This window comes from Ictidomys tridecemlineatus, chromosome 5, assembly GCF_052094955.1.
Source record: "Ictidomys tridecemlineatus isolate mIctTri1 chromosome 5, mIctTri1.hap1, whole genome shotgun sequence".
Classification (NCBI taxonomy): Eukaryota; Metazoa; Chordata; class Mammalia; order Rodentia; family Sciuridae; genus Ictidomys; species Ictidomys tridecemlineatus.
In genome coordinates this window covers 109,633,338-109,657,906 of record NC_135481.1, presented here as the reverse complement: position 1 = coordinate 109,657,906, position 24,569 = coordinate 109,633,338, and the positions used below count along the sequence as shown (strand labels likewise).

Genomic DNA, 24,569 nt, shown 5'->3' with positions numbered 1-24,569 from the left:
GTGTGTGTGTGTGTGTGTGTGTGTGTGTGTGTGTGTCTGTTTGTCTGTCTGTCTGTCTGTCTGTCTTAGCTTTCACTGTTGTCCTTCCCATATGTATGGGAGAAAATTTTTCTAAACAAGCATCTCCTGGTCTGGTCGAACCAAGATAAACTCCTTTCCTGTTTCACTACCAACTCTGTCTCTGTTAACTGGACTCTTCAGACAGCAGTAGCTGGACCTGGTCCAGCCCCAGCCTCTGACCCAGGACACAAGTAACAGTAGGACGTTTTTTTGTGTCACTATGGGTAGCTGATCCTTTATTCTGTAGTCAACTAGAAGCTGCCTAATGTTTGTTTAAAGCTACTTTCATTATTTTTCCCTAATTACAGAAGCACTGGGTGTGTGTGATTGAAATATCAGTTGGACTTCTCTATCACTTGAAAATCTAGTATGGCTTGAACTCCAAGTTCACCTCCTGTCAGAATCCAGGGCTTCCCCTCGTCCTCCTCGATAACGTTACAATTCTTTTCTTGTGGCTTTGCTTCCTACTACATGAGCTCAGATGAGAAGCCCCATTTCTCCAGTTTCCATTTTTAAAAATCCACCTACCAATTCATGAATTGAAAAAAAAAAAAAACTTCAAGATTTGAGAGGTTTTGGAGAGACTCGTAATTTTGTCATCTCTCTGACTTTATTCCTCCCTCATCTTCCTGGAGCTAGGAATTCATCCTCATTCCTTATGCAGAACAGCTCTGCCCACCTTCAGCTCATTTAGGCTCTCATTTTCTGTGCCAAGCACTCGTTCAGGTATTTTTCCTAACAGAATTCTCTTCTCGTGACAAATTCCAAGAAAAAAAGATTCTTTCCTCGTATGTATTTTTAAAAGAACCTAGAAAATACACCCAGAAAAGTTTTAAAATTACCCATAATATAACAAAACTTTTAATGTGTGTCCTTTGCTACAGTCTTCATTGTATTATACAACTGAGCTCATTCTTTATTTTTTTGTATTCTGCTTTTATACATTTTTTTAAAATTCTACTATGAGAAATTTTCAGTGTTCCCCAAATTTGTCTGAAACCTAATTGTCAACGATTTTATAATATTTTGTCATATTGGCGAATCAATTTGCTTAGACCTTTTTTTTTGTGATCTGGGGAGTTAAACCCAAGACCTTCTGTATGCTAGGCAAGAATTATAAAAAATATTTTGATACATGAATCTTGATCTGCATTGGGATAGGTATCCCGATGAGAAATTAGTGAGTCAAAGGATAAGAACATCTTGAGGTTTAAGATGCTTATTACTAAATTGCTTCTAGAAAAGGTTCTTAAAAAAGAGTGAGTACCATGATCAGATATGTGATTTTTTTAAAAAAGATAATTCAAATTTAGGGAAAAGAGAATTTGAACTGAACAGTAGCAGCAGGTTTTGGGAGGATATAAACAGGAGTAAGGGTTAGTGATATTTCTAAGTAGAGTCAGAAGAACTTCATAAGGAAGACATGGGGGATTAGAAGTAGTGATAAACCAAAGATAATGTCTTCCCTTCTAATTTGCCTAACGAGGTAATACTGATGTTTTTAATACAAAAGAGAGGATGGTAAGATGTGCAGATGTGTAGGAGAAGATGCTTGGATACTTGGACTTGGATTACATACCAGTTGTTGAAGGTTTTAGGTGGAATCTAATAGGCATGTGGAAATATGGTTAATGGTAGAGAACATCTGCTGTTTTTTCTGCCTGACATCTGGTGCAAGCTTCAGGATTTTTTTCAGAGGAGGCTCTTTGGATGGCAATCTGGCTAGGAGTCTTGTCTTAAAGGTGCATTTATTTACCAACACCTGTTTTTTATTTTTTAATTAAACTGCAGGTATTTTTGATTTGGTAAATGAAGATGGGATAATGTAGCATTCAAATAAGTGCTGACATCTATTCCTCCGTATTCCGATGATACCACTTTAATTTTCCTTGTTTTGATCACTCCCCCTCTCTCCCTTCCCATGACTTTGGTGCATCTGTCACTACTCTGTGGCTCCGGATCCAAGGACTGTACATAACTCAAGTCACCCAATCAGAGCCAAGGGGGCTGAAGTCTGAAGTCTCCAGGGGACTCCCAACAGTTCTTTCAGGAACCACGGAGAAAAAGCTGTTTTCACGGGGATTGCTGAGGGGTAGAATGTATAACTGGAGTTGGTGGCAGCTATTTTGCTTGTCTGGCAATGGAGTTAATCCAAAACAGACATGAATGAATTCTGGTTCTAATGGCATCGCTTGAGTTCTAGGGCCTAGGCTCACTGATGCCAATTCTAAGGCTTTTCAATCTTATGAGATATTAAGATTTATTTTTATCTTAATTCATCTTTAGTGGTTTTGTCATTTACAGAGTCCTGACCAATACAGTACTGGATATCAGAAAAGGCTCATGTTATGAAAGGTCCAAGTATTCATGAATAAAATAAGAGGAATCATATTATGACAACATGACATTTTGTTATATATATGTGTATATATATATATACATATATAATTTAAATATTTAGTTTTTGGTTGTAAATGGACACAGTATCTTTATTTTATTTATTTTTATGTGGTGCTGAGGATCGAACCCAGGGCCTTCCACATGCTAGGCGAGTACTCTACAGCTGAGCCACAATCCCAGCCCCTTCTTTTATATTTAATGGCTGGTGAATATGTATGGAACATCCACTATAGTGTCAGGCACAGTGCTTGGCTTTGTACATAAAACAGACTGATCAAAGGTATGGTTATAGAGTTGTTTTATTGACATTATTAAAATATTATAATTCATAAATTTTCTGTATTACCTAACTAGAATTAATAGCATGAATTTTGGCTTTTACATCTTACATAGTTTGTCCTGTTTCTTCTTATAGACCTAAGAATACCTAGCACAGTGCCAGTACATAATAGTAGCCAGCAAATAATTTGTTATTTGCTTGAATTTTAGAAACTATTTAAAATATATGGAATATAGAACTCCATACTAGGAATTCACAGTTCAAGAAATAGATGACCAGAAGGGATAGTGTATCTTTTATTTTAAATGTCTAACAGATGTCCACTTGTAGATCTGAGGAACATTTTGGTTCTTTACCCTACATCTTTATTTTATTTTCTAAGGTTCTGGATATTGGTATCTCATCTAGCCTGATAGAGCATTCTGATATGACCTTAATAATAATAGATTATATAAAGCTGTGAGGGTAAGAACTGTTTTTTTTTTCCTTGAATATTCATTACTGGCTCATTTTCTAGCTACCTTTGTGCCTCAGCCATCTCTTTTGGTCTTCAGTTGTCATCTGAGGATGGTTTAATTAACAATGTTTTTACTTCACACTCTACCCTTGGGTCATTAAAAATTGTAATGGAAAATATGATAATAGGAAATAAATTACTTAAATCTGTTATTAATCTGAGTCTTAAATATGTATCATGGGATCTATACACATTGTGGTGAAAAATCTGAAAATATTTTAAACCCCATCCCATAAAAATTACATGTAACCAGTAATTAATGTATCATGAACTTATAGCAACAAAATATTTAATCTTTTCTAATTATACTGCTTAAATTTAAATAGCCAACATCTTTTCTCCGACATTCACTTGATCACAAGATTTAAACCATCTGACTTGCGATTATTACGACATATGACATACCCCACAAGATATCATTTAATCAAGAGGCTATGGGCGATATCCAAAACAGCAATTTTTAAAAAAAAAAAAATCCAGGCATCTTTGCTATTTATTAGGAAATTGGACCTGACGTGTCAAATGTATGCTTAGGAAGTCCGATTTTATTCCCATTTAATCAAATAACACTACCTGGCAGCAAGAAAAACACAAGGTGCCAGAGAAAAGCAAAAAGAATGAAGTTAGCATCTTGGTGTTAAACTCCCAGGTACAGACCGCCCAGGTCGGGTAGCAGGCGCCAGGAGAGACCCGCAGGCGTTTTCTGGGCAAGGGCGCCGGGCACCAGGAACCCGGGGTCCCCGAGGGTTCGCCCAGGGCCTGACAGGCGGGTGGGAACCGGCCACTGGGGATCGGGACGCTGGCTAGCCAGGAAAGCGACCGCGCGGGACCTCCACCTTGGCTGCGGCCCAGGCAACTCCCGGCCTCTCCCGGCTCCGGGCGGGGCGGGGCGAGCGCGGGGCCGCGCGCCCGCCGCTCAGCTCAGCGCAGCTCGGCTCGGGAGCGCGCGGCGCGGGCCCGCCGGGCTGTGGCGACGAGGCCGCGGCTGAGCGCGAGCGCCGCAGGTGACCCGGGCCGCAAGCTGGTGCGCGGGCGGCGGCTGAGAGAGACGCGACGCTGCGGGCTGGAGGCGGTCCCCTCGCTCTGCTCCTCTCACGGCCTCGGCGCTGCGGGCTGAGCAGACGCGGCGAGCCGAGGCGGGCGGAGGGCTCGAGGCACCCACTTGACGGCCGGCGGCGCCCGCGGCCCTCAGCATGTTCCGCGGGGCGAGGGTTGTCCTCCCGCCCGTGGGCTGAGGCGGCGGCGGCCACACCGGCGAGATGCACCTGCGGGGCGCAGCTTAGAGGACGCGGCGGGCGGGAAGTGCCGGCCGCCCGCGGGAGGGCGTTCTTCGCGGGGCCGCTGCCTCCCGGGGCCGCCGCGGGCCCGAATCGGAGCGGCGGGGTGGGCGCCGCGACATGGCGGCCCGGAGCGCCCCGAGTTGCCACCTGCGGCTCGAGTGGGTGTACGGCTACCGGGGCCACCAGTGCCGCAACAACCTCTACTACACGGCGGCCAAGGAGATCGTGTACTTCGTGGCGGGGGTCGGCGTCGTGTACAGCCCGCGGGAGCACCGGCAGAAGTTCTACCGGGGCCACAGCGACGACATCATCAGGTACGGGCGGGGGGCTGCCGCCGACGAGCTGCAGCGCGCGCTCGAGTTTGCACCTGTCGGTGCTGCTGCGGGCGACGTCCCTAGGAGTGGGACCTGCAGCTGTCGGGTCCCGAGCCCACCCAGTAGGTGCTCTGCTTTCCCCCTCTTCCTATCAAGGGACCTTCTCGACCCTGTAAGGTCAGGTCCGCAGGTTCTCCCGGGAGTTCGGTTTGATGGCTTTGCAACATACACCCATCAAAATTATGAAAACTGCGAAAAGGGTATTTTGTTAGCACTTTTCTGTTTTTAAAAAAGTCCCCAGGAGATTTTTCATTAAACGAATTCTTCAAGAGCCAGGGGAAACATCCTTAATAGAGAACTCAGCAGAGCACCGCCAGCTGTCCGCTGGTCCTGGGGTGTGCCCCGGGGTGGCACGCTGGAAGGCATTCACCTCTTGGCCATAATTATTAGTTCAGGTTTCCCTGCCTGCAATTATGAGCAGATAGGAAAGAAACCCAGCCAACCTCAGGCAATTCATTGGAGGTTAAAATTTGCGTACCCAAAGGCGGCTTTGGGTAGGTCTCATAAGCAAATAATTCCACTGGTTTCCAGTTCTCTTGGTTCATCTTCATTAATAAACTTACTTTCCTTTTTAGTTTATTTAAGTCACAGGTGTTGGATGTGTATATATAGTTTTATTCTTTCTTAAACAGTATCTTAAAGTTGGCCCCAGTGCTTGTTTACATTTCTTTAGTAAGCAGTATATTTTAAACGGAATTTTCAGTTAATATCTCAGTAGAACTTTTGTGGTAAAGTTAGGAGCTTCAGCAATTACTCTGGGCTATTGATTATTGCCTCCAGCACAATTCTTGTCCTTTATGGAGAATTATATATTAAAAAAGATTTTGAGAATGTGTATGTGTTGGTTCTCGGTTTTTTCTTTATTGTTGTTGGGGTTTTTTTGTTGTTGTTGTTTTGGGGGGATAGTGGGGATTGAACTTGGGGCCACTGGATCACTGAGCCACATCCCCAGCCCTATTTTGTATTTTATTTAGAGACAGGATCTCACTGAGTTGCTTAGTGCCTTGCTTTTGCTGAGGCTTGCTTTGAACTCATGATCCTCCTGCCTCAGCCTCCCCAGCCATGCTTCTGGGTTTTTAACAGAGATTTTGTGTTTGAGTTTGGTAGCTTAATTTTATTCCTTTAGGTATGTTTCACAGGATTTAAATCCACTATCTTGGTTTGATGTCTTGTAGGCAATAAGTTGTGGTACTTAAATTGCTTAAGTTGTTCTATTTTGTATCTCTGTATATCTGTAATGTCTAGGAGGGAAAAGGAGTACTAGAACAAACCAAAGGTAGGACAAGATGGAGTAAAACTAAAAACAAAAATTGAAATTGTAGAATAGGGACTAAAGAGTGTTTTTTAAAAATAATTTTTAAAAAGACATCAAAGTGAAAATTTTCCAGATTGTACCTAATGTATTGCTGTGGAAAGGATCTTGACAAGACATTTCATTTTCCTCAAGTTAATATTTTTTTCTTTTCTTTTTTTTGTAGTAGTAGTGATTAGGGTTACAAAACTAGTATAACTGTCCAAATTACTAATAAAACAGAACTCATAGTAATTATTTAGGTAGTTATTCACCCCCAGAGGAGAGTTTACTCCAGTCCCCCACCATCTTTTCAAGTCTCTCCTCCCCTTTTCCATGTATTCTGCCACCTAGAGCACCAGGCATCCTAGCTTTACCTAGATCAAGCAGTCTAGACTAAAGTCCTCCTCCAGATATTGTCAGTTAGGTTAAATTCAGTAAGTGGTGCTGGTGTGAAGGATATTGAGGTCTTTGTAGTGCACATGAATTTTTACTCCTTGTTGATTATGAGAGAAGTATGATACTAAAGCCTTCCAAAACTAGATATGATTGGGGTAAATTATGTCTCATTTATTCTTGCAGCAGTAATTAGAGGCTTTACTATATAACACACTACTTGAATTTTTAGAACTGGTCAATAAACTGTAAGGAAGGTAATGCCTTTGACATCTTCTGAAATAGTTGCACAGTATTAATATTTCAAAATGACAAACATACTATAATTTTGCATAATTAAATACATGCCTGATTTATGCAAATATACATAATTAAATAATTTATAGCAATTAAGTTTTCTGAAAAGTTGCAATGAAGTAGGAAAATCTGAGTCATATAGCATATTGAAATTGGTGGCACAAATTTAATATAGTACTGGGAATATAATTTAGAAATCAGTCAAAGGGCTCAGAAAATTTCATAGTAATTATGGAGATCGCTTTTGTTTGTGAAATAGAATAAACTAATTAAAAATGTCTTGTGAAATAGATCAGGCAAATCTTAAAACTTGAATTTTTTTCAAATCAGTGTTTGACTTATAAGAAACTATTCCAGTAATTTTCAATCATATAACAGCAGAAGATGTAGCATTCACAAATGTGATGCTTTGTGGAAAAACAATGTTACTGTAATATAAGCATTAGTGAAATACTATTTTTATTATTGGCTTTGTTTCCATGTTTGCTTAAAACTTACTTAAAACTTATTAGTCAAATATGCCTTAATTTAGGTCTAAGTTTATTCCAAAATGAGCAGGTCATTGTCCTTAGGATTTGAAAATGTTAAGTGCTGTATTGGTTGTAAAGATTGAATCATGACACTATTTTCATTTGTTTAGTGATTCTCCTAAAATCTTCCTGTCATCTAGGATTGCCAGTGATGGTGCCATCTGACTTCTCATCATTTTTTCTGCATTCCTTGTAATTGTTTTCTGTTTGCCATATCTCTGTATATACTATACTTCTGTAGTCACTTATCCTTTACTAGTATTTATTCCAGTAACTGGTTTATATATGGAAATGGACATTAGCATATCAGAAATAATACAGGACTTTCTGAGTTATTTTTCTATATATTCAAATTATGTTGGTATAATTCTCTAGTTATGGTGTGTTCACAACGTGTTTAAAACTGTTATAAAATATATTAGACTAGTACTAGTTTTATCATGAAGATACACATCAGTAGCCTGGACTGTATACTTTTGTCAGTTGTGTTCCCAGAGGATGTGATAGCTTTTAAAATTTATTTTCCTAGTTACTGCCTAATCACCATTTTTTTTGTAAGTTTGTTCTTATTGTAGTGGGTATTATCAAAAGTTTTTAGATAATTTATATCAGTGAAGACCATTGATGTTAACTTGCCTCTGGTTTCCTTATAGGGATGACCAGGACACATTATTTACATATTTTGTAGAAATAGATTTTGGAGCGCATTTTTTGTTGTTGTTAAAACATGGTGAATGTATTTCACAAAATGATCGGGAGAATAAATGACAGTGCATCTGAAATACTTTGAAAAGTATATCATACTATATGGTTGCAGGTTAGAATAATAATTATAATTCACTGTTTTTAGGTATAGCTTTTTTTTTTTTTTTTTTTAGAAAAAATGGTTGGTGTTGTAACTCTTTAATTGTGGTACATGGTATTCTTAGGAATTAAAACTGATCAAACCTCACTGTAATCTATTAAAAATATCTTGTGACACCTCAGTATTTATGGCATAGGGAACTTCATTCAACAAAAGTCTACTTGAAAAGGCAATTCAGAATAGATATTAATGTGATCAATATTTTTTGTGTGTTTATGTGGGTCCAATAGCAACTTTTTAAGATCTGGCAGGAATCACTGCAAACTTTCTTGTAGTCTGTGTTTGTTATTTCTCAAACCTGGCTGATCATTACAATAATTGGAAGAGAGCCAAGCTTGGTGGAACATACCTGTAATCCCAGTAGCTCGGGAGTCAGACAGGAGGATCTTGAGTTCAAAGCCAGCCTCAGCAAAACTAAGGCTGAGCAACTCAGTGAGACCCTGTCTCTAAATAAAATACAAAATAGGACTGGGGATGTGGCTCAGTATTTGAGTGCCCCTGGGTTCAATCTTCAGTACCCGCCCCCCTGGAAAAAAAAAAAAGAATAATTGGAAGAGCTTTTCACAAATTTCCAGCTTTTCTCTCAGATGCACTCTCAGAACTCTCTAGGGTGGAAGCTGGGAATCTGCTCTTTAAAAAGTGCCTCAGATGCTTTTGGTAAGGAAACACACTGCCATCCTGTATTCTTAACATAAGCAGTTTGAGAAATGAGCATAAATTCTCCCCTCAAATCTGATACCAGCATTTTATTAAGCATTGAATAATCTGTAGTAGTAATTCAGAAAGTATTAAACTGTATACAGATTTAATAAAATGCCCCATGTTTAAGTAAATAGAATTAGGTGAATTAGCTTTACAGCTTTGTAATGATTCTGTTTAGTAAGACTTCCTTTTATATGTCTGGATATCAAAATATTTATGCTTATTTACTTTTAAAATGCTCATAATTTAAGGTATAAAATTAAGGTAAAAACTAGAAAATATCTAGCTGAGTGCAGTGGCACACACCTATAATCCTGGTGGCTTGGGAGACTGAGGGAGGAAGATTCCAATTTCAAAGTCAGTCTCAGCAATTTAGTGAATCTTTAAGCAACTTAGTGAGAGCTTGTCTTACAATAAAAAATAAAAGGGCTGGTGATGTAGTTCAGTGGTTGAGTGCCCCTGGGTTCAATCCCAGGTGCCCCCCCCAAAAAGAATAATCTAGAATAAGAATCAAGATTGTCATAAATATGTATTGACTATATTTTTATTGTTTAATTAGAAAGAAAGCCAACTTTTTAGATTTGCATTTTAAATTTTTTATTGCTTAATAATTCTTACATGAAATATGCCAATAATTAATAAGTTAGAAGATCTTGGATATGTATTATGGAAAACATATGGAATGAGCTTTTAGAAGTTATTAAAAACTTACTGTTATTTCAAGGTTTCTCACTCATCATAGAAATATTTTTGAGCATCTTCTTTGTGCAAAGGTCCCTGACATAATCTCAGAGTTTAAAAATTCAACGAAGTACATTATCAATTAGAATAATATATGTGCTAGGGATATCACTGGCATACTTATGATATGGTATGTACATGGGACATAACAGTTCTCAATTTTTTTTTAGAGAATGAAGAATTTATATAAGGAAATGGATAGAAATAGTCATCAGAAGAAATGAATGAAGGTATAGAATTCTGGGGAAAAGTAACATTGTATGGAGTAGTCTTTGAATCCAGAATCTTTGAAAGAGTTGTTTATACTATCTTTTAGTTACTTTTACCCTTGGCTGTATTCTGTCATAGTTCTTGTCAAGATCACAAATGACCTCTATATTGCCATATCCAGTGCCCAGTTATCAGTTCTAATCTTTGATTTTTTATTAATTTGACACAGTTGGTCACTCTCTTCTTAAAATACTTTCTTTTTAATTTAAAATTTTAACTGATACATAAAAACACAAAAATTGTACATATTTAAGTGGTACCATGCAATGTTTTCATACATGTATACATTATTTAATATTTAAATAAGGTTAAACATGTAAACATTCATCATTTCTTTGTGGTAAAAACATTCAAAATCCTTTCTTCTAGATTTATGAAACATACAGTACATTGTCATTATGTATAATCACCCCTCTGTGCAATCCATACAAGAACTTCTTGCTCTCGTCTAGCTATCACTTAATACCCACTGATAAACCTTTTTCCGACCTCCCTTCCCTCTATTTTCTCTATCCTCTGGTAACCACTATTCTATTCTCAAATTCTATGAATTCAACTTTTTTTAATATTCCATAGATGAGATCACATGATATTTGCATTTTCTGTGCCCAGCTTATTTTTCTTATCATTATCATCTCCAGTTCTATTCATGCTGTACTTTTGTGTTTTAAATGTTGTCAGATTTTATGTTTTTTTTTTGCTAAATAGTATTTCATTTTGTATATGTACCACATTTTTAAAAATTCATCTTTAAGTTTTTTATGAAAGACATTTATATCATTTCCATGTCTTGGCTATTATGAATAGTGCTGCAATAAACCCAAGAGTCTCTTGGACACATTGATTTCATTTCCTTCAGATATGAAATCAACCAGTAGTAGGGTTGCTGAATATATGGCACTAAAACACTCATAAGTGGCATCTGGAACATCTCTATTTTTTTTACTTTCTTATTCTTACAGCAAGTAGTTATTGAGTGTTACTCTCTAGGGTTTGTACTTAGCACTAGAGCAAACTTCTACACCTTCAGAGAGTTTATATCTACTTGGAGGACATATATGAAATTAACCAGGTAAATTTTATATATGTGTGTATGTATATATTTATTTACCTATGTAAAGTTTTTTCTAAGAGCCAAGGAGAGAAAAAGCAGGAAAGTGAGATAAAAGGCTATTGAGAAGAGTTCAAAAAGTCTGGCAAGAGAGGTCTCCCAGCAAAGCTGAGACTTCGAGGTGAGGAAGTACCTAGTTTCTGTGTGTAACTAGGAGGGAAAGACACATTAGGCAAAAGGACTATCAAGTGCAAAAGCTCTGACATAAAAGGCCTAGTATATTTGAGGATCAGTAAGTATGCCTGGAGTAGAGTGAACTTGGGGGGGTCAATAGTAAAGAACGAGGTTTGATGAGGTTATGGTGGTGGGGGCCAATTGTGTAGACTGTTTAGAGGATTTTGGCCTTCCCACCTGTGACTGGAAATTATTTGAAAAATTAATTGAAATTGATGATACAATTTGACTTATAATTTATAACAAAGTTATTCTGGTTCCTATATTGAGAACAGACTGATGGGTGGAGGGGTAGGATGGAAGCAGGGAAACATCTAAATCCAGTCAAGAGATTTGGTGGTAACAGTGAAAGTAATGATAAAGGACAAATTCTGGATATATTTTGAAGACAGAGGCAGTATGGTTTACTAATGGATCAGATGCAAATTGTGAGAGAAAAGAAAGGTCAATGATGATCCCAGAATTTTTGGTAAGAATGACTGGAAGAATGGAGTTACCAGTTACTGAAGTAGGAATAACTGGCAAGAGTAAATTTTCTTTTTTGGGAGGAGGGGAAATCAGAAACTCTATTTAAGAAGAGTTCAGTTTGTGGTACCTAATAGACAATGAAGTAGGGCTGAAAATTAGGCAGATGAATATACATGTCTATAATTGAAGAAAGCAATCTGGCTGGCTTGGTGTCAGTTTTGGTGTTATAAGCATGTATATATCATTTAAAGCAGTGAACCTGGATGAGGTCACTAAAGGAGCAAGTATTATGAGAAAGGATCTAAAAAAAAATGATTCCTTTGTTACTCCAACATTTAAATGCAGAGTTGAAGAACTTTAAAAAAAAAAAGTGTCCTGAGAAAAATAAGAAAAACCAGAGGGTGGCGGGGATCGGGACATGGAAGGCAAGTGAAATGTATTTCAAAGGAGTGATCAACTGCATTAGGTAAGATGTGGACCACTTCATCTTAGTGGAAGTATAGCTGTTTTTCGATTATAATCACAAGACTCCACAGGAGTCTGTTATTTCCTGACAGGAAAAATGGGGGAGAAAAAAGAACTCAAAATGAGTCATTATTAATACATAGAACTAGCATTTTTTAAGATTTATTTCTGCAACTCCAACTTCAGTTGGCTATTAAGAAAAAAAAATGGCATATGACTGGCAGCCCTAGATTCTTGCTACTCAAAAGTGTCATCTTCAGACTAACAGTATTAGCATCACCTGGAAACTCATCAGAAGTACAGATTCTTAGGTTTTACCCATACATACCAAATCAGAAACTCTAGGTGTGGATCAAGCAATTGCTTTTAATTACTTCCAGATGATGTTGAAATAGTCTGAAGTTTGAGAACCATTGCTCTAAATTCTTGATCCCAAATCGGGCTACATACTAGAATCACTTGGACAGTTAAAAACAAACAAAGTAAAACCACCTTTCATTCCTAGAAATTCTGATTTAATTTGTTTATGATGGGGCCCAGTTGTAGTTTCTTTGTTGTTGTTTCCTTCAGTTTTTAAATTTTAAGCTTCCCAGTTGATTCAAATATGTAGCTAAGGCTGCAAACTACATAGTAGTAATCCATGTTTAAGAAATCATTCTGAAAAAGGGGGCCTACCCAATTCATTCACTTTGTCTTATGCAATGTGGCTAATTTACCAATTACCCGGACTCTCTTCAATACCTTAGACTTCTTGTCTAAGCCTCTCTATCCCATGCTGACATCTGTATAGAGATTTATTACTAAAAAAGAAATTCTTAGTACGGTTTTCTGTTGATGGCTCTACTAAGTATCATCAGGGATGAAAACATCAAAAGACATCTAGATACACTACCTCACCAGTCCAGACAAAAGCTCATTTGCTGGGGACCCGGAAGATCAAAATATGTATATGATTGTTTGCATCTGGAATGGTATCAGATGAGGTCTTTTGTAACCCAGTGCCTCAGGTGTGATGGTTTCAACAGCCTCATGAAGTAGATGCAGTTGGTTTGGCTAAATGGTTTGGGTTATAAAAATCCTGAGGTTTTACATTAATAAATTTCTCTCTTGGAGCCAGAATCTCTGATCATAAATAGACAAAACATCTGACATATTAACATTTGATGGGACACATAAATACCCATGAGAAGGACAGATCATCCCTACTCTATGAAATTCTCAAGTGGAGTTTTTGCATGGAGAATTGAAATAGCACCTTGGGGTTGGGGGCTGAAGAATATATACTTAGCATATGTTTTGAGGCCCTGGTTTCAATCCCTTGTATAAAAACTGAGAGAAAAAGATAAAATAACAATCTAGGGTTATGTGCATTCAGGGAAAGATGCTAGAATATTTTATTTTGCAGGGCTGTGACTACATGTTGCCATTAACCAAGCATGAAGCAACTGACTGGCTCGCCTTTAAGTCTAGCAAGTATTCTCCACTGTGTCTTCAATAGGAATTAATATTCTGACAAAGGGTTATTCCTAGCCAGTGTAAACAAGTTGCCTTGGCTATGCTGGACTCTATTCTGATAATAGGATGGCATATGGCATTGTCATATTGGCTAAAGACAGCAAGAGCTGGAATAAATGTCTTAATTATGGATCCTATCTACAGTATCATACTCTATTGGCCAATATAAATTAAAGGTGGATTATGTTATTAAAAGACTGAGTAAAATATAGTGCCCACTCTACAACAGTTGACATGCACATGAAGTAGTAAGCATTGTTTTGTGTGATTGACTGCTACAATGAGAGGATAGGTATAGGACTGAAAGTGGACATTGTACACTAATATCTAGGTATTTGGAAGGTTATCAGCAGAGTTTCATGATAAAATGAAATTCTTAATTTTTTTCCCGTGGGGCAGGCAACACATATTATGTTGGATTACTAAGTAAGAGATGGTGATTATAGAAGATGTTAACTGAGATTTCACTCCAGAGGTTACCTTGTTCTTTGCAACCATGGGGAGAATACCTGATTTTAGTTTAATCCAATGTGTGGGTAATCTAGGGATAAAACAGAGATAGTTTGGATGTGAGGTGAGAATTCTGGATTGTTTCATTGCCAAAGTATGGATGATTTGAACCTCTGGATGAGGCCTGAGAAGGATGCTGTCATAGCCATGTGTATTGCAAATATGGAATGTATGGAAGAACAGTGAATGTCTAACTGACATGAAAGACCCAGAAATAAACTGGTGGTTAAGAGAAGTGTACAACTTAGTCTTGTTTCTCACACCAGTTAGAAAAACCGTTTCACAATTGCTATCAGTTTCCATGTCAAGGAAATCCTTCTGCTTTCCCTGTTCCTGGGAATCATATATCTACTTAACTTCTCACCCAAAGAAGACATCATTCCCTACCCCAAATCCATTAGAATCTCTATCACTTGAAGAGGATTTACTTTCTTGGTCAGAATATATAACACTAAGATGCAACTAACGGCCTCTATTGTGAATATGTGGGTGACTGGTGAGGCCATTTGCCATAGGCAGTTCATGTTTTGCTGTTTTTACTGAGGATAAATAATGATGTAACCAGGTTTGACTGTTTTAGTGCCCATGTCTTTATAAGAAGTAAGGTTCATTAGGGAGCAGGCATATTCCCAACCAAAAGTGGAAAGTGAAAAGCCATTCTAAGTCTTGCAGCATAGTTGATAACTAACTAAAAGTTGAAAGATTGGTCATCATTACTTGGTTGCAGTATGATTTTACTAATTGTTAGTTAACTATGGATAGTATACTTAACATATAGAAACCACACATGGTGGCAGAAATTTTTTGTGGAACCTGGCATGCATTGAAAAAGGCAGTTTTTAGAGCCATCTAAAGAGACTAGAAATTTGAAATCTACATAATAGGGATTATGAGAGGCTTGCTAGGTTCTTTACTAGAGGGTTGTTATTATTTTAAATTATTAATATGTAATTTATTATAGAAAATTGAAAGTCATTAAAAATAAGAAAGAAGTTTACCAAAAATCATGAAATCTAGGGAGGTTTCTGTTGTGTTTTAGATTATTCCCTTTTAAGCGTTTTTTTGTTACCTGTGTTCATAAATAGTTGAGGTCACAATATGTATAAAATTTTGAATTCTGTGCTTTTTACTTAACATTATAACAGAAGCTTTCCTGAGTATTGTGGAAATCCCCATACATGTTTTGTTTTTTAAATTCTCTCAGCAGTACTGAGAGTTGAACTGAAGGCCCTCCATGTGTGAGGCAACCCATACTTATTTTTAATGACTATATGAGAGTCTGTCCTGTGGGTGTACCATACTTATGGAACCATTTCTTAGATGTTTGGCATTAAGATAGTTTTCAAATTTTTGCTGCTATAAAAGATGATACCATGAAAATAATTGCAAATAAGGATAATTTTGATTGAATACATACCATATGCCAGTTATTGTTGTAGGTCCTCAGGTTTTAATATCAACAAAAATAGCAACGTCTCTGTCCTTTTGGAGTATAAATTCTAGTGGCAAAGTAAGACAGTAAATTTATAATAATAGTATTAGGTAGCTGATAAATAGGGTAATGAATAGAATATGTTTAGATGACTAGGGGGAGTTAGGGAAGGCTTCTCTGAGCTAGATATATTTGACCTACAGCATTAATGAGGCAGAGATTTGGGAGATCATTCTAGGCAAAAAGTGTAATAAGCTTGGCCTTTTTAAGGGACAGAAAGGCCAGTGTGACTAGAGTGTAGTGAACCAAGGGAAAAATGATAGAAGTCTTTTATAGAGCCTTGTAAATGTCTTCCTAGACACTTTGGATCATATGCTAGATCAATAGGAAGCTATAGGAGAGTTTTTAATCAGGTAAATGAGAAGGTCAAATTTATATTGCTCTCAAATATTACTCTGGTTATGTTGAGAAAACTCTAAAGGAGAGCAATAATGGAAGAAAGATGGGTGATCAAAAGTTACCAAAGGAGTCCTGATGTAAAATGAATGCTGGTTCAGATTAGGATTGTGGCAGAGATGAGGGTGTTGGACTGCATGTAATGAGCGGGGAAAAGAAGTGGCAAGGACTTCTAGATTCTTTATCTGAGCAACTGAGTAGATGGTGATACCATTTACTAAGGTGAGTAGGAGCAAATTGGGAGTGTAAAGAAAAAATCAAATGCCCTTTTAAACTTAATAAATTTGAGTGCTACTTTCATTGCTCTGGGTTAGAGATTAGATTTGGAGGTTATCACTTTGTGTATGCTTTGAAAACCATGGTATTTGATGAACTCACCTGGGAAAGAAAGGGAAGACAGCCAAGACACTGATAGTCAGAGGTTGGGTATAGGATGTGTAGGACCTATGAAAGGAGACAGGAGGGGCTGATAGATTAGAATCAGGAAAGCCTAGACAGGAAAGTATTCCAAAAAAGAAAGAGTAGTGGTCAGTTGTGTGAATACTTCTGAAAAAGTGGAGGAAAATAAAGATATACAACTTAACCATTAGATTTGGCAAGATTGTATATGACCTTGAAAGAATCCAGTGAAAGAGAAGGAACAAGTCTATTTGGAATATGTTGAGGTAATAAAGGGAGTGAAAAATAAAACTGGACAACTTTTTTTTTCAGATGTTTTGTACAAATGCAAAGCAGAGAAATGGGGTATTATAGGTGAGTTGTGAAGGGAGTTATTTTTAAAAGTAGGTATATCTGAATGCTACTAGGAATGACTCAGTAATGAAGAAGCAATAATTCCAGAAGAGTTAATTATAAGACTAAAGTACTTGAAAGTAAGAATAATGGGACAAGTTCAAGGAATTTCTTTCATTTTACAAGTGGGAAGCCAGAATTAGCCAGTACAGTTGTAGTTAGGTTAGTGGTAAGTATGAAGTATCTCCTTTGATAAGTATAAGGCAGGCTTATCAGCTGCAAGGCAGAGGTGGATTTTAGAGCTGTAGTCAAGAAGGGACTTGAAGGTTGACAGAAGAATGCTAAGTGTTTAATAGAATTGTCTAATTCTGTAAAATGCTCATTTGAGATGTATTAGATAAATTTAGAGAGATGTTGATTAACATAATGGTATATAAGAAGGAAAATCTATGAAGATGACTACAGCCCCTTTTGTGTTTCATATATTATTTATAGTTATGATAGATTTAGAAATTAAATGCTTGAAATAACAATATATATTGCAGCATTTGATGACATTGCTGACCTAATCAAGTTCCCATAACTCAGCCATATTAATAGAAAAAAAACTTAAAAAAGAATCTAAGCTGGGTGTAGTGGCCCATGCCTATAATCTAAGCAACTCAGGAGGTTGATATAAGAGGATCACAAATTCAAGGCCAGCCTTGGCAATTTAGTTAGGCCTTAAGCAATGTAGTGAGATCCTATCTCAAAATAAAAAGGACTGGGGATGTAGCTCAGTGGTAAAGTACCCTCATTTGAATCCCCAGCATCCCTTCCCACATACAAAAAAATCTGTTTATTTTTCTGTATATTTCATATGATGGTGCCCACAATATGGATGGCTAATCTTAAATGCTTTAAAATAGGAGTATGCTTTCAAATAGTTATTTCTATCATCCCTTTCCCAAGTTAATTCATATGTGTTGTTGCATTCCTCTATATGTTCAGCAGTATACTAAGCACTATGAGAATATAACATAACTATAAGTTGACTTTAAAGATACGTGAAAAGCACTCATGCTTTCATTCTCTTAAAGAAAATTGGAGCTATTAGAAGAGAACTTTCAGGTTCCACATATTCATCAATCATACATCCTGCTCCTATTTCAGTCCCTTTACTTGTGCATTAGATCCCACATGTTTTTGCCTATTTCAGAAATTCTTGCCCTCACCTACCTCAATATTTTTGCTTAGTGCTGGTCTTGTGGACATATAAAGTATGCTCAAAAGATGGTCTTTTCTTCAAAGGACCATGCCTTGGGAGACTGAGGTAAAGGATCCAAACTTTGAGGCCAGCATCAGCAATTTAGTGAGATCTGCAGCAATTTAGCAAGACCTGGGGATGCAGCTCAGTGGTAAACCCCTTAAATTTAATCCCCAGTACCAAAAAAAAAAAAAAAAAAGAAAGAAAGAAAGAAAGAAAAGAAAAGCTAAAGACCACTAAGTATCCATTATGGAGAAAAAATAAGCCCCAACTTATGCTTCACCAATATAAAATATAATTGAGGCAGCTGGGGTATGGTTCAGTAGTATAGCACTTTCCTCCCTCATGTGAGGTACTGGGTTGGATCCTCAGCACCACATAAAAGTAAATAAACAAAATAAAGATACTGTGGCCATGTGGACCCCAAAATATTTTTTTAAAAAAATGTAATTGATATTGGATTATATATCTTAAATGTGAGAGCTAAAATTAAAATTTCTAGGAAAAAATGTATGGGAAATAGGACACACAAAATCATGAATTATAAAATTTAAATTATACACTGAATTTAATTAAAGTAATTTTCAGACTTCAGTAACTGAAGATAGTATCAAATATGTATAGTTAGTCTCTTAAAATCTCTTCCCCTTAAACTAAAAAACTGCTTCATGATTATGAACTTTCGATGCAAACCAAAGCCTAAGCATTACTTAGAGAACACCAAACTAAAAAAAAAAAAAGAAAAACTTTAAAGAGGAAAAGAAACAAATTCCATCTGAAGTTTTATAAACTCTCTTCTTTCTCCTCTGCTCAGTTCATAAAGAGTAACCTAAATAATTGAAAAAGTTGACTGGATACCGTAAGAATAAAGATGAAAAATAACTGTACAGAATGCTATAATCTAGTTAGTAAAATTATTTCTTGTTAGAGCTAGCCATTCTGAAATATCTGGACATACTAAAATAAGTACCTAGGTTATATACTATGAGAACTTAGTTTCTTACTATTAGAGGCAAAAGTTATAAATAAGAGAAAAGTTTTAGATGAACTCTGTAGTTTTGTATTAGAATCTAAAGACATTTATGTGAATCATTTTTAAATGTACAGAGAAAATAAGTACTTTGATTAGTATGCATATATGTGTTTCCTTGCTTTGGTTGCTAAGGCAGCCTAAAATTTCTAACATTCCAGTAACAATGATCATATCTCATTGCCAGATCTTGTTCAATAAACCTAGTTCTCTAACAAAAGGAATCAGGTCTTCCTTGAGAATTAGTTTATTATGGGCTATATAAAAAATACTGGAATGTTTTATGTGCAAGAAAGTGAGTGCTCAAAAAACATAAGGTGGGGGCTAATTGAAAGAATATGAAAATCAATCTCAGGGATTTCCTGAAAGCCAAAAATGGAATACTTTGAGCTACAAAGTAAATAATGGATAGTATAAAATTTTAGCCCATAGAATAAAACCAGAGTCCACAAACAAAAGACTGGGGTAAACCTGGCTTTCTACATGTATTTGTAAATGAAGTTTTATTGGGAATCATGAGTTTTTGTTTCATTAGTACTTGGCAACCTCATTTTCTTTATTCTTCCCTAAGGAGAAATAAAGTACTTAGGTATTTTTTCCTATATGCCCTCACCCACAATGAAATTTTAATACCACACATATACAGTCTATTAATTAACATACTGCATGAATATCTGTGCTTTATACAATAAAAGAGTAAGACCACCATATAAGAACCAGTTTTCACCCCTTTGGAGAAGATGTTGTTCCTAATGAGAATGTATGGTTTACATATTTTTTATAGCCAATTTGACTATAACAACCCAGTTGAATAGTTGTAACAAATTATGTTGTCCTCAAAGCATAAAATATTTACTATCCACTCTACCCAGAAAAAGTTGGTGATTTTAAAAATCAATAAGTTGAAGCTGATAGATCTATAAACACACATTGGATTTAATAAATATATAAATAAATAAATGGGAGAGAAAAATCAGTTCTTCCATATAGTAGAATTCCAACTAATTACTCTAGAAGAAATGACAGAAATAAGAGGATCACGTTAGGTGAATGCTGTAGTAGTTGTGTTTAGGCCAAGATCTATCAATAGATGCTAAAGTTAGTTTGTAAAAGTTTGAGGGAAAGCAGAATCTGCCATCTCAATGTACCTTCTCTAAGATACTACGAAGAGAACTTTGTAGAAATTTTACAGTAGCAGCCACAAGTTTAACTAAGGGATCAGGTATTAAACAACATCAGTAATATTACAAATTAACATATGGAACCACATATTAAGCACTAGGAAGGACAAACATAATTTTTGTGGGATCTTTCCAAAATTGTATGACCTTGTTCTAATCAGAGAAAATAGATAATGAGTCCATAGTTAGAGATTTTATAAAATAACTCTTCAGAAATGTCAAGGTCATGGAAGACAAGAATAGTCTAAGGAACTGTTACAGACTGGAAGATGCTAAGAAGAAATATCAGCTAAATGTAGCATGGGATCCTGGATAGGATCTTGGAACAGAAAAAAAGACATTAGTAGAAAAATTAGTTAATTTTGGATAATAGTTTAGTGAATATTATTATACTAATGTTAATTTTCTCTTCCTGATAATTGCATTGTGATTATGTGAAATGTTGATATTAGGAAAGTGAGATGGAGATATAAGAAAACAGTAACTGGATTTGGTGGCCTGTGCTTATAGTTCCAGTTGCTTGGAAGACTGAGGCAGGAGGATCCTTGAGCCTGCAAGTTGGAAGTTAGCTTAGGCAAGAGAGAGACCCTCCCTCAAAATTAACAAGCAAACACATAACTAAATAATGAAAGACAGGAGAACTTTGTACAATTTGTAACCTTTTTATTAAATTAGTTCAAAATAAAACACCTCTTTGAGAAATTAAATTATTTTATTCCATCAAAGTTACCATTAAGAAAATGAAAAGATAATCCACAAACTGGGAGACACAGATGTGAAACATATATTTGAGAAAATAATTATATTAAGGACAATTCAAGAATTCTTTTTTTAAAACTTTTTTTGTAGTTGTAGATGAACAGAATGCCTTTATTTAATTTGTTTTCATGTGGTGCTAAAGATCAAACCCAGTGCCTCACACATGCTAGGCAAGCAATCTGCCTCTGAGCTACAGTCCCAGTCCTCAAGAATTCTTGTGGTGACAAACAACCAAATTAAAAATAGGTAAAATGCTTTTTGCCTAGTTGTAGACCTAGTTATGGGAAATGCCCAATAATGTTTGGAGGCTAACATATAGCATGTTTAGCCACAGTAAAATGAAAAGGGGCTCTTAGGAGCTGGGGAGGATGAGTAATAATGAGAGAGGTCATAGAATTCAAGAAGAGGATCTCACAGGCAATATTTGATGTCCCTGACTCACTCTTAATGCTGCATGGGCATGGAAATAGTTGATCAAAGGCTTTAAGAATGGAATTAAATCATCCAGGTTTCAGATTAGCCCCTGTGGTACACATGTAGTAGTATATGTAGTTGTACAGCAAAGTATACATGTAGTAGTACAGCAAAGTATTTAAACACCGAACTAAACATGGGAGCTATGGAAGGAATGTTGGAACATATGCCCCGAACAGGATTACTTTCCTGCCAAAATAAATAAAAATATCAACATTCTCTAGAAGATTTTATCAGGACCCAAATTCATAAAATATTATTCAGAATTCCCAGGATGTAATTAAAAATAAACATGCAAAGAATTAGGAAAATATTAACTTAGGAAAGATGATAGTCATCCTTCCCAAGATGACCTAAATGTTGAGTTATCAAAGAATTTAAAGCAGTAGTTACTGTATGCCACAAATAAAGGGGAATGCTTTTAAAACAAATGGAACACCAGAAGTCTTCATTCAGCAAGGAAATAGAATCTTGATAAAAATGAATTTTTTAGTACTGAAAAATACAATATTGAAAATAAATCTTCTCTAGTGGACTCAGTGTGGGAGACAATGTGGGAGATAGTGACAGTAGCCACATTGGGCCCAAAGATACCCACTAATCCCTGGAATTAATCCCTTTCCCTGTTTCATTAAGCAGGGCAAGAGTGGCTTTGCAATTATGGACCTTAAGATAGCAAGAATATCTTGAATTATCCACATGGGCCCAGCATTTGTTTAGCTGGAGAAGACATACTGCAGAGGTTAGATTTGGAGCTTGATACTCAGTCAATGTGCCATTGCTGGTTTAAAGATGGAAGTGGAAATGTGAGGAGGAATGCACATAGCCTCAAGGAAGTAAGAGGTTCTCAATTGATAGCCAGTAGAGGAAGGAAGTCTTCTGTCCTTCAACCACAAGGAACTAAATTCAGTTAATATTCTGAATTAACTTGGAAGCTGATTCATATGCAGACACTTCAGAAAGGAATGCAGCTATGTTGACTACTTGATTTCGGCCTTGTGAGGCTGTAAGCAGAGGAGCCCACTGAGCCACACTATAACCAGATTTTTGCCTTACAGAACTGTGGGATAATATATTTGTGTTGTTTTAAAGTACAAAATTTGAGGTAATTTTTCACATCAACCATAGCAAACCAATACAGTTGGGAGAATGTTTTTATCCTCCCTACATACTAATAAATTAGATTTATTGTTTCTTGGATACTGGCAGACATGAAACTTCAGGATCAGAGATGAGGACTTTATTATTCATTACATAGCAAACAGCATGAGCCAATAACTCTAGAATGCACATTGTTTTTAAGTGCCATTGGAACATTTACAACTTGTCATATACTGTAAAACAAACTTCAACAAATTTAAAAGAATGAAAATCATAGAGTGTATACTCTGTCCATAATGGAATTGCAGTGAAAATCTTTTTGTCAGGGAAAAGTGCTAGAGATTGAACCCATGCATGCTAGGCATTCATTGCTGTACCACTGAACTACATCCCCAGTCCCCAAAAGAAAGTCAATAACACAAGACAGAAGGGAAGTCAGAAAATGTTTTTAAATGGAAGAAAAATGAAAACACAACATTTCAAAATTTGTGAAATTCAGCTAAAGAAGTGTTTCAAAGGATTTTTATATTGTTAAATGTATATATTTGAAGAAAAGAAAGATCTCAGGTCAATAATTTAAGATTTTACTCTAAGAAATCAGAAAATTAAGAGCAAACAACCTGAGAGGAAACAAAAAAGGAGGTAATAAAAGTGAATGGAAATTAAGGCAAACAACAAGCAATAGAGAAAAATCAAACCAAAAGCTAATTCTTTGAAAAGATTGATTAAATTAATCAATTTGTAGTTACACTGACCAAAGAAGACAAAAATTACAAATATTTAAAATGTCACTGTTGATCCAAAGATATTTAAAGAGTATTAAATACCATAAACAACTCTATACACATACATTTCATAACATAGATGAAATAGAATATTCCCTTGAAAGATATAAACTATCAAACTCAACAAAAAGATAACATGAAGGAGTTCTGTTATCTGTTAGTTCCTGGTCTAAATTGTTTCACTAGTGATTCTTTCAAACATTAAAATAATAATAATAATACCAATTCCAGTCCTGAATTACTCTAATATAAAATCTGAGCAAAGACATTAAAAGAAAAGGAAACTTATATACCATTGTTCCTTATTAATATAGATATGAAAATTCTCAATAAGTTAATAAGCTCCAGAAGTCTTCTGGAATGATACTTACCAAATTATATTTTTTTTGTCTAGTTTTGGTAACAGGATAATACTGGTTTCATAAAAATAATTTGTCAGTCTTCCCTCCCTTTTTATTTCATGGAATAATTTGAGGAAGATTGGCATTTGTTGTTGTTCTTCTTTTTTATTTTTTGGTATTTAGAAGTGATGAGGTACATCCCCATTTTATTTAGAAACAAGGTCTTACTGAATTGCTAATTGCCTTACTAATCTGCTGAGGCTGGCTTTGTACTCGGGATCCTCTTGCCTCAGTCTCCCAAGTTGGCATTAGTTCTTTAAAGGTCTGGTAGAATTCAGCAGAGGATCTGTCTGGTCTTGAGCTTTTTTTTGTTGGAAACTTTTAAAAAAATATTTATTTTTTAGCTTTAGGTGGGCACAATATCTTTATTTTATTTTTATGTGGTGCTGAGGATCGAACCCAGTGCCTCATGCATGCCAGGTGAGTGCACTACTACTTGAGCCATATCCCCAGCCCTGTTGGAAACTTTTAATAGCTGTTTTAATCTCATTGCTTGATATTAGTTTGTTTAGATTTTCTGTATCCTCATGGTTCAATTTGGGTAGGTTACATTTATACAGGAATTTGTTCGGTATCTTCCAGATATTCCAGTTTACTGGAGTATAAATTTTAAAAATAGTTTATAATGATTCTCTAGATTTCATAAGTGTCTGTGGTAGTATCCCCTTTTATCTTAATTTTGTTGATCTGGTCTTCTCTCTCTTTTGGTTACTTTCTCTAAGGTTT

At 36.2% G+C, this 24,569-nt stretch overlaps 1 protein-coding gene across 12 annotated transcripts in view; it reads left to right on the top strand.

Moving 5' to 3' along the window:
- The first annotated feature begins 4,205 nt into the window (after positions 1-4,205).
- Positions 4,206-24,569, top strand: part of Eml5 (EMAP like 5) — a 182,609-nt gene continuing 162,245 nt past the window's right edge. For 4 of the 12 annotated variants that reach the window (XM_078050669.1, XM_078050671.1, XM_078050670.1 and 1 more), the window contains exon 1: positions 4,210-4,851. In XM_078050669.1, the coding sequence (XP_077906795.1) occupies positions 4,655-4,851 (197 nt within the window). In that variant the 5' untranslated portion in view covers positions 4,210-4,654. Of the gene's footprint in view, positions 4,852-24,569 lie in introns of all 12 variants that reach the window. The other 8 variants (XR_013439200.1, XM_040274573.2, XR_013439199.1 and 5 more) reach the window with 5 other exon arrangements.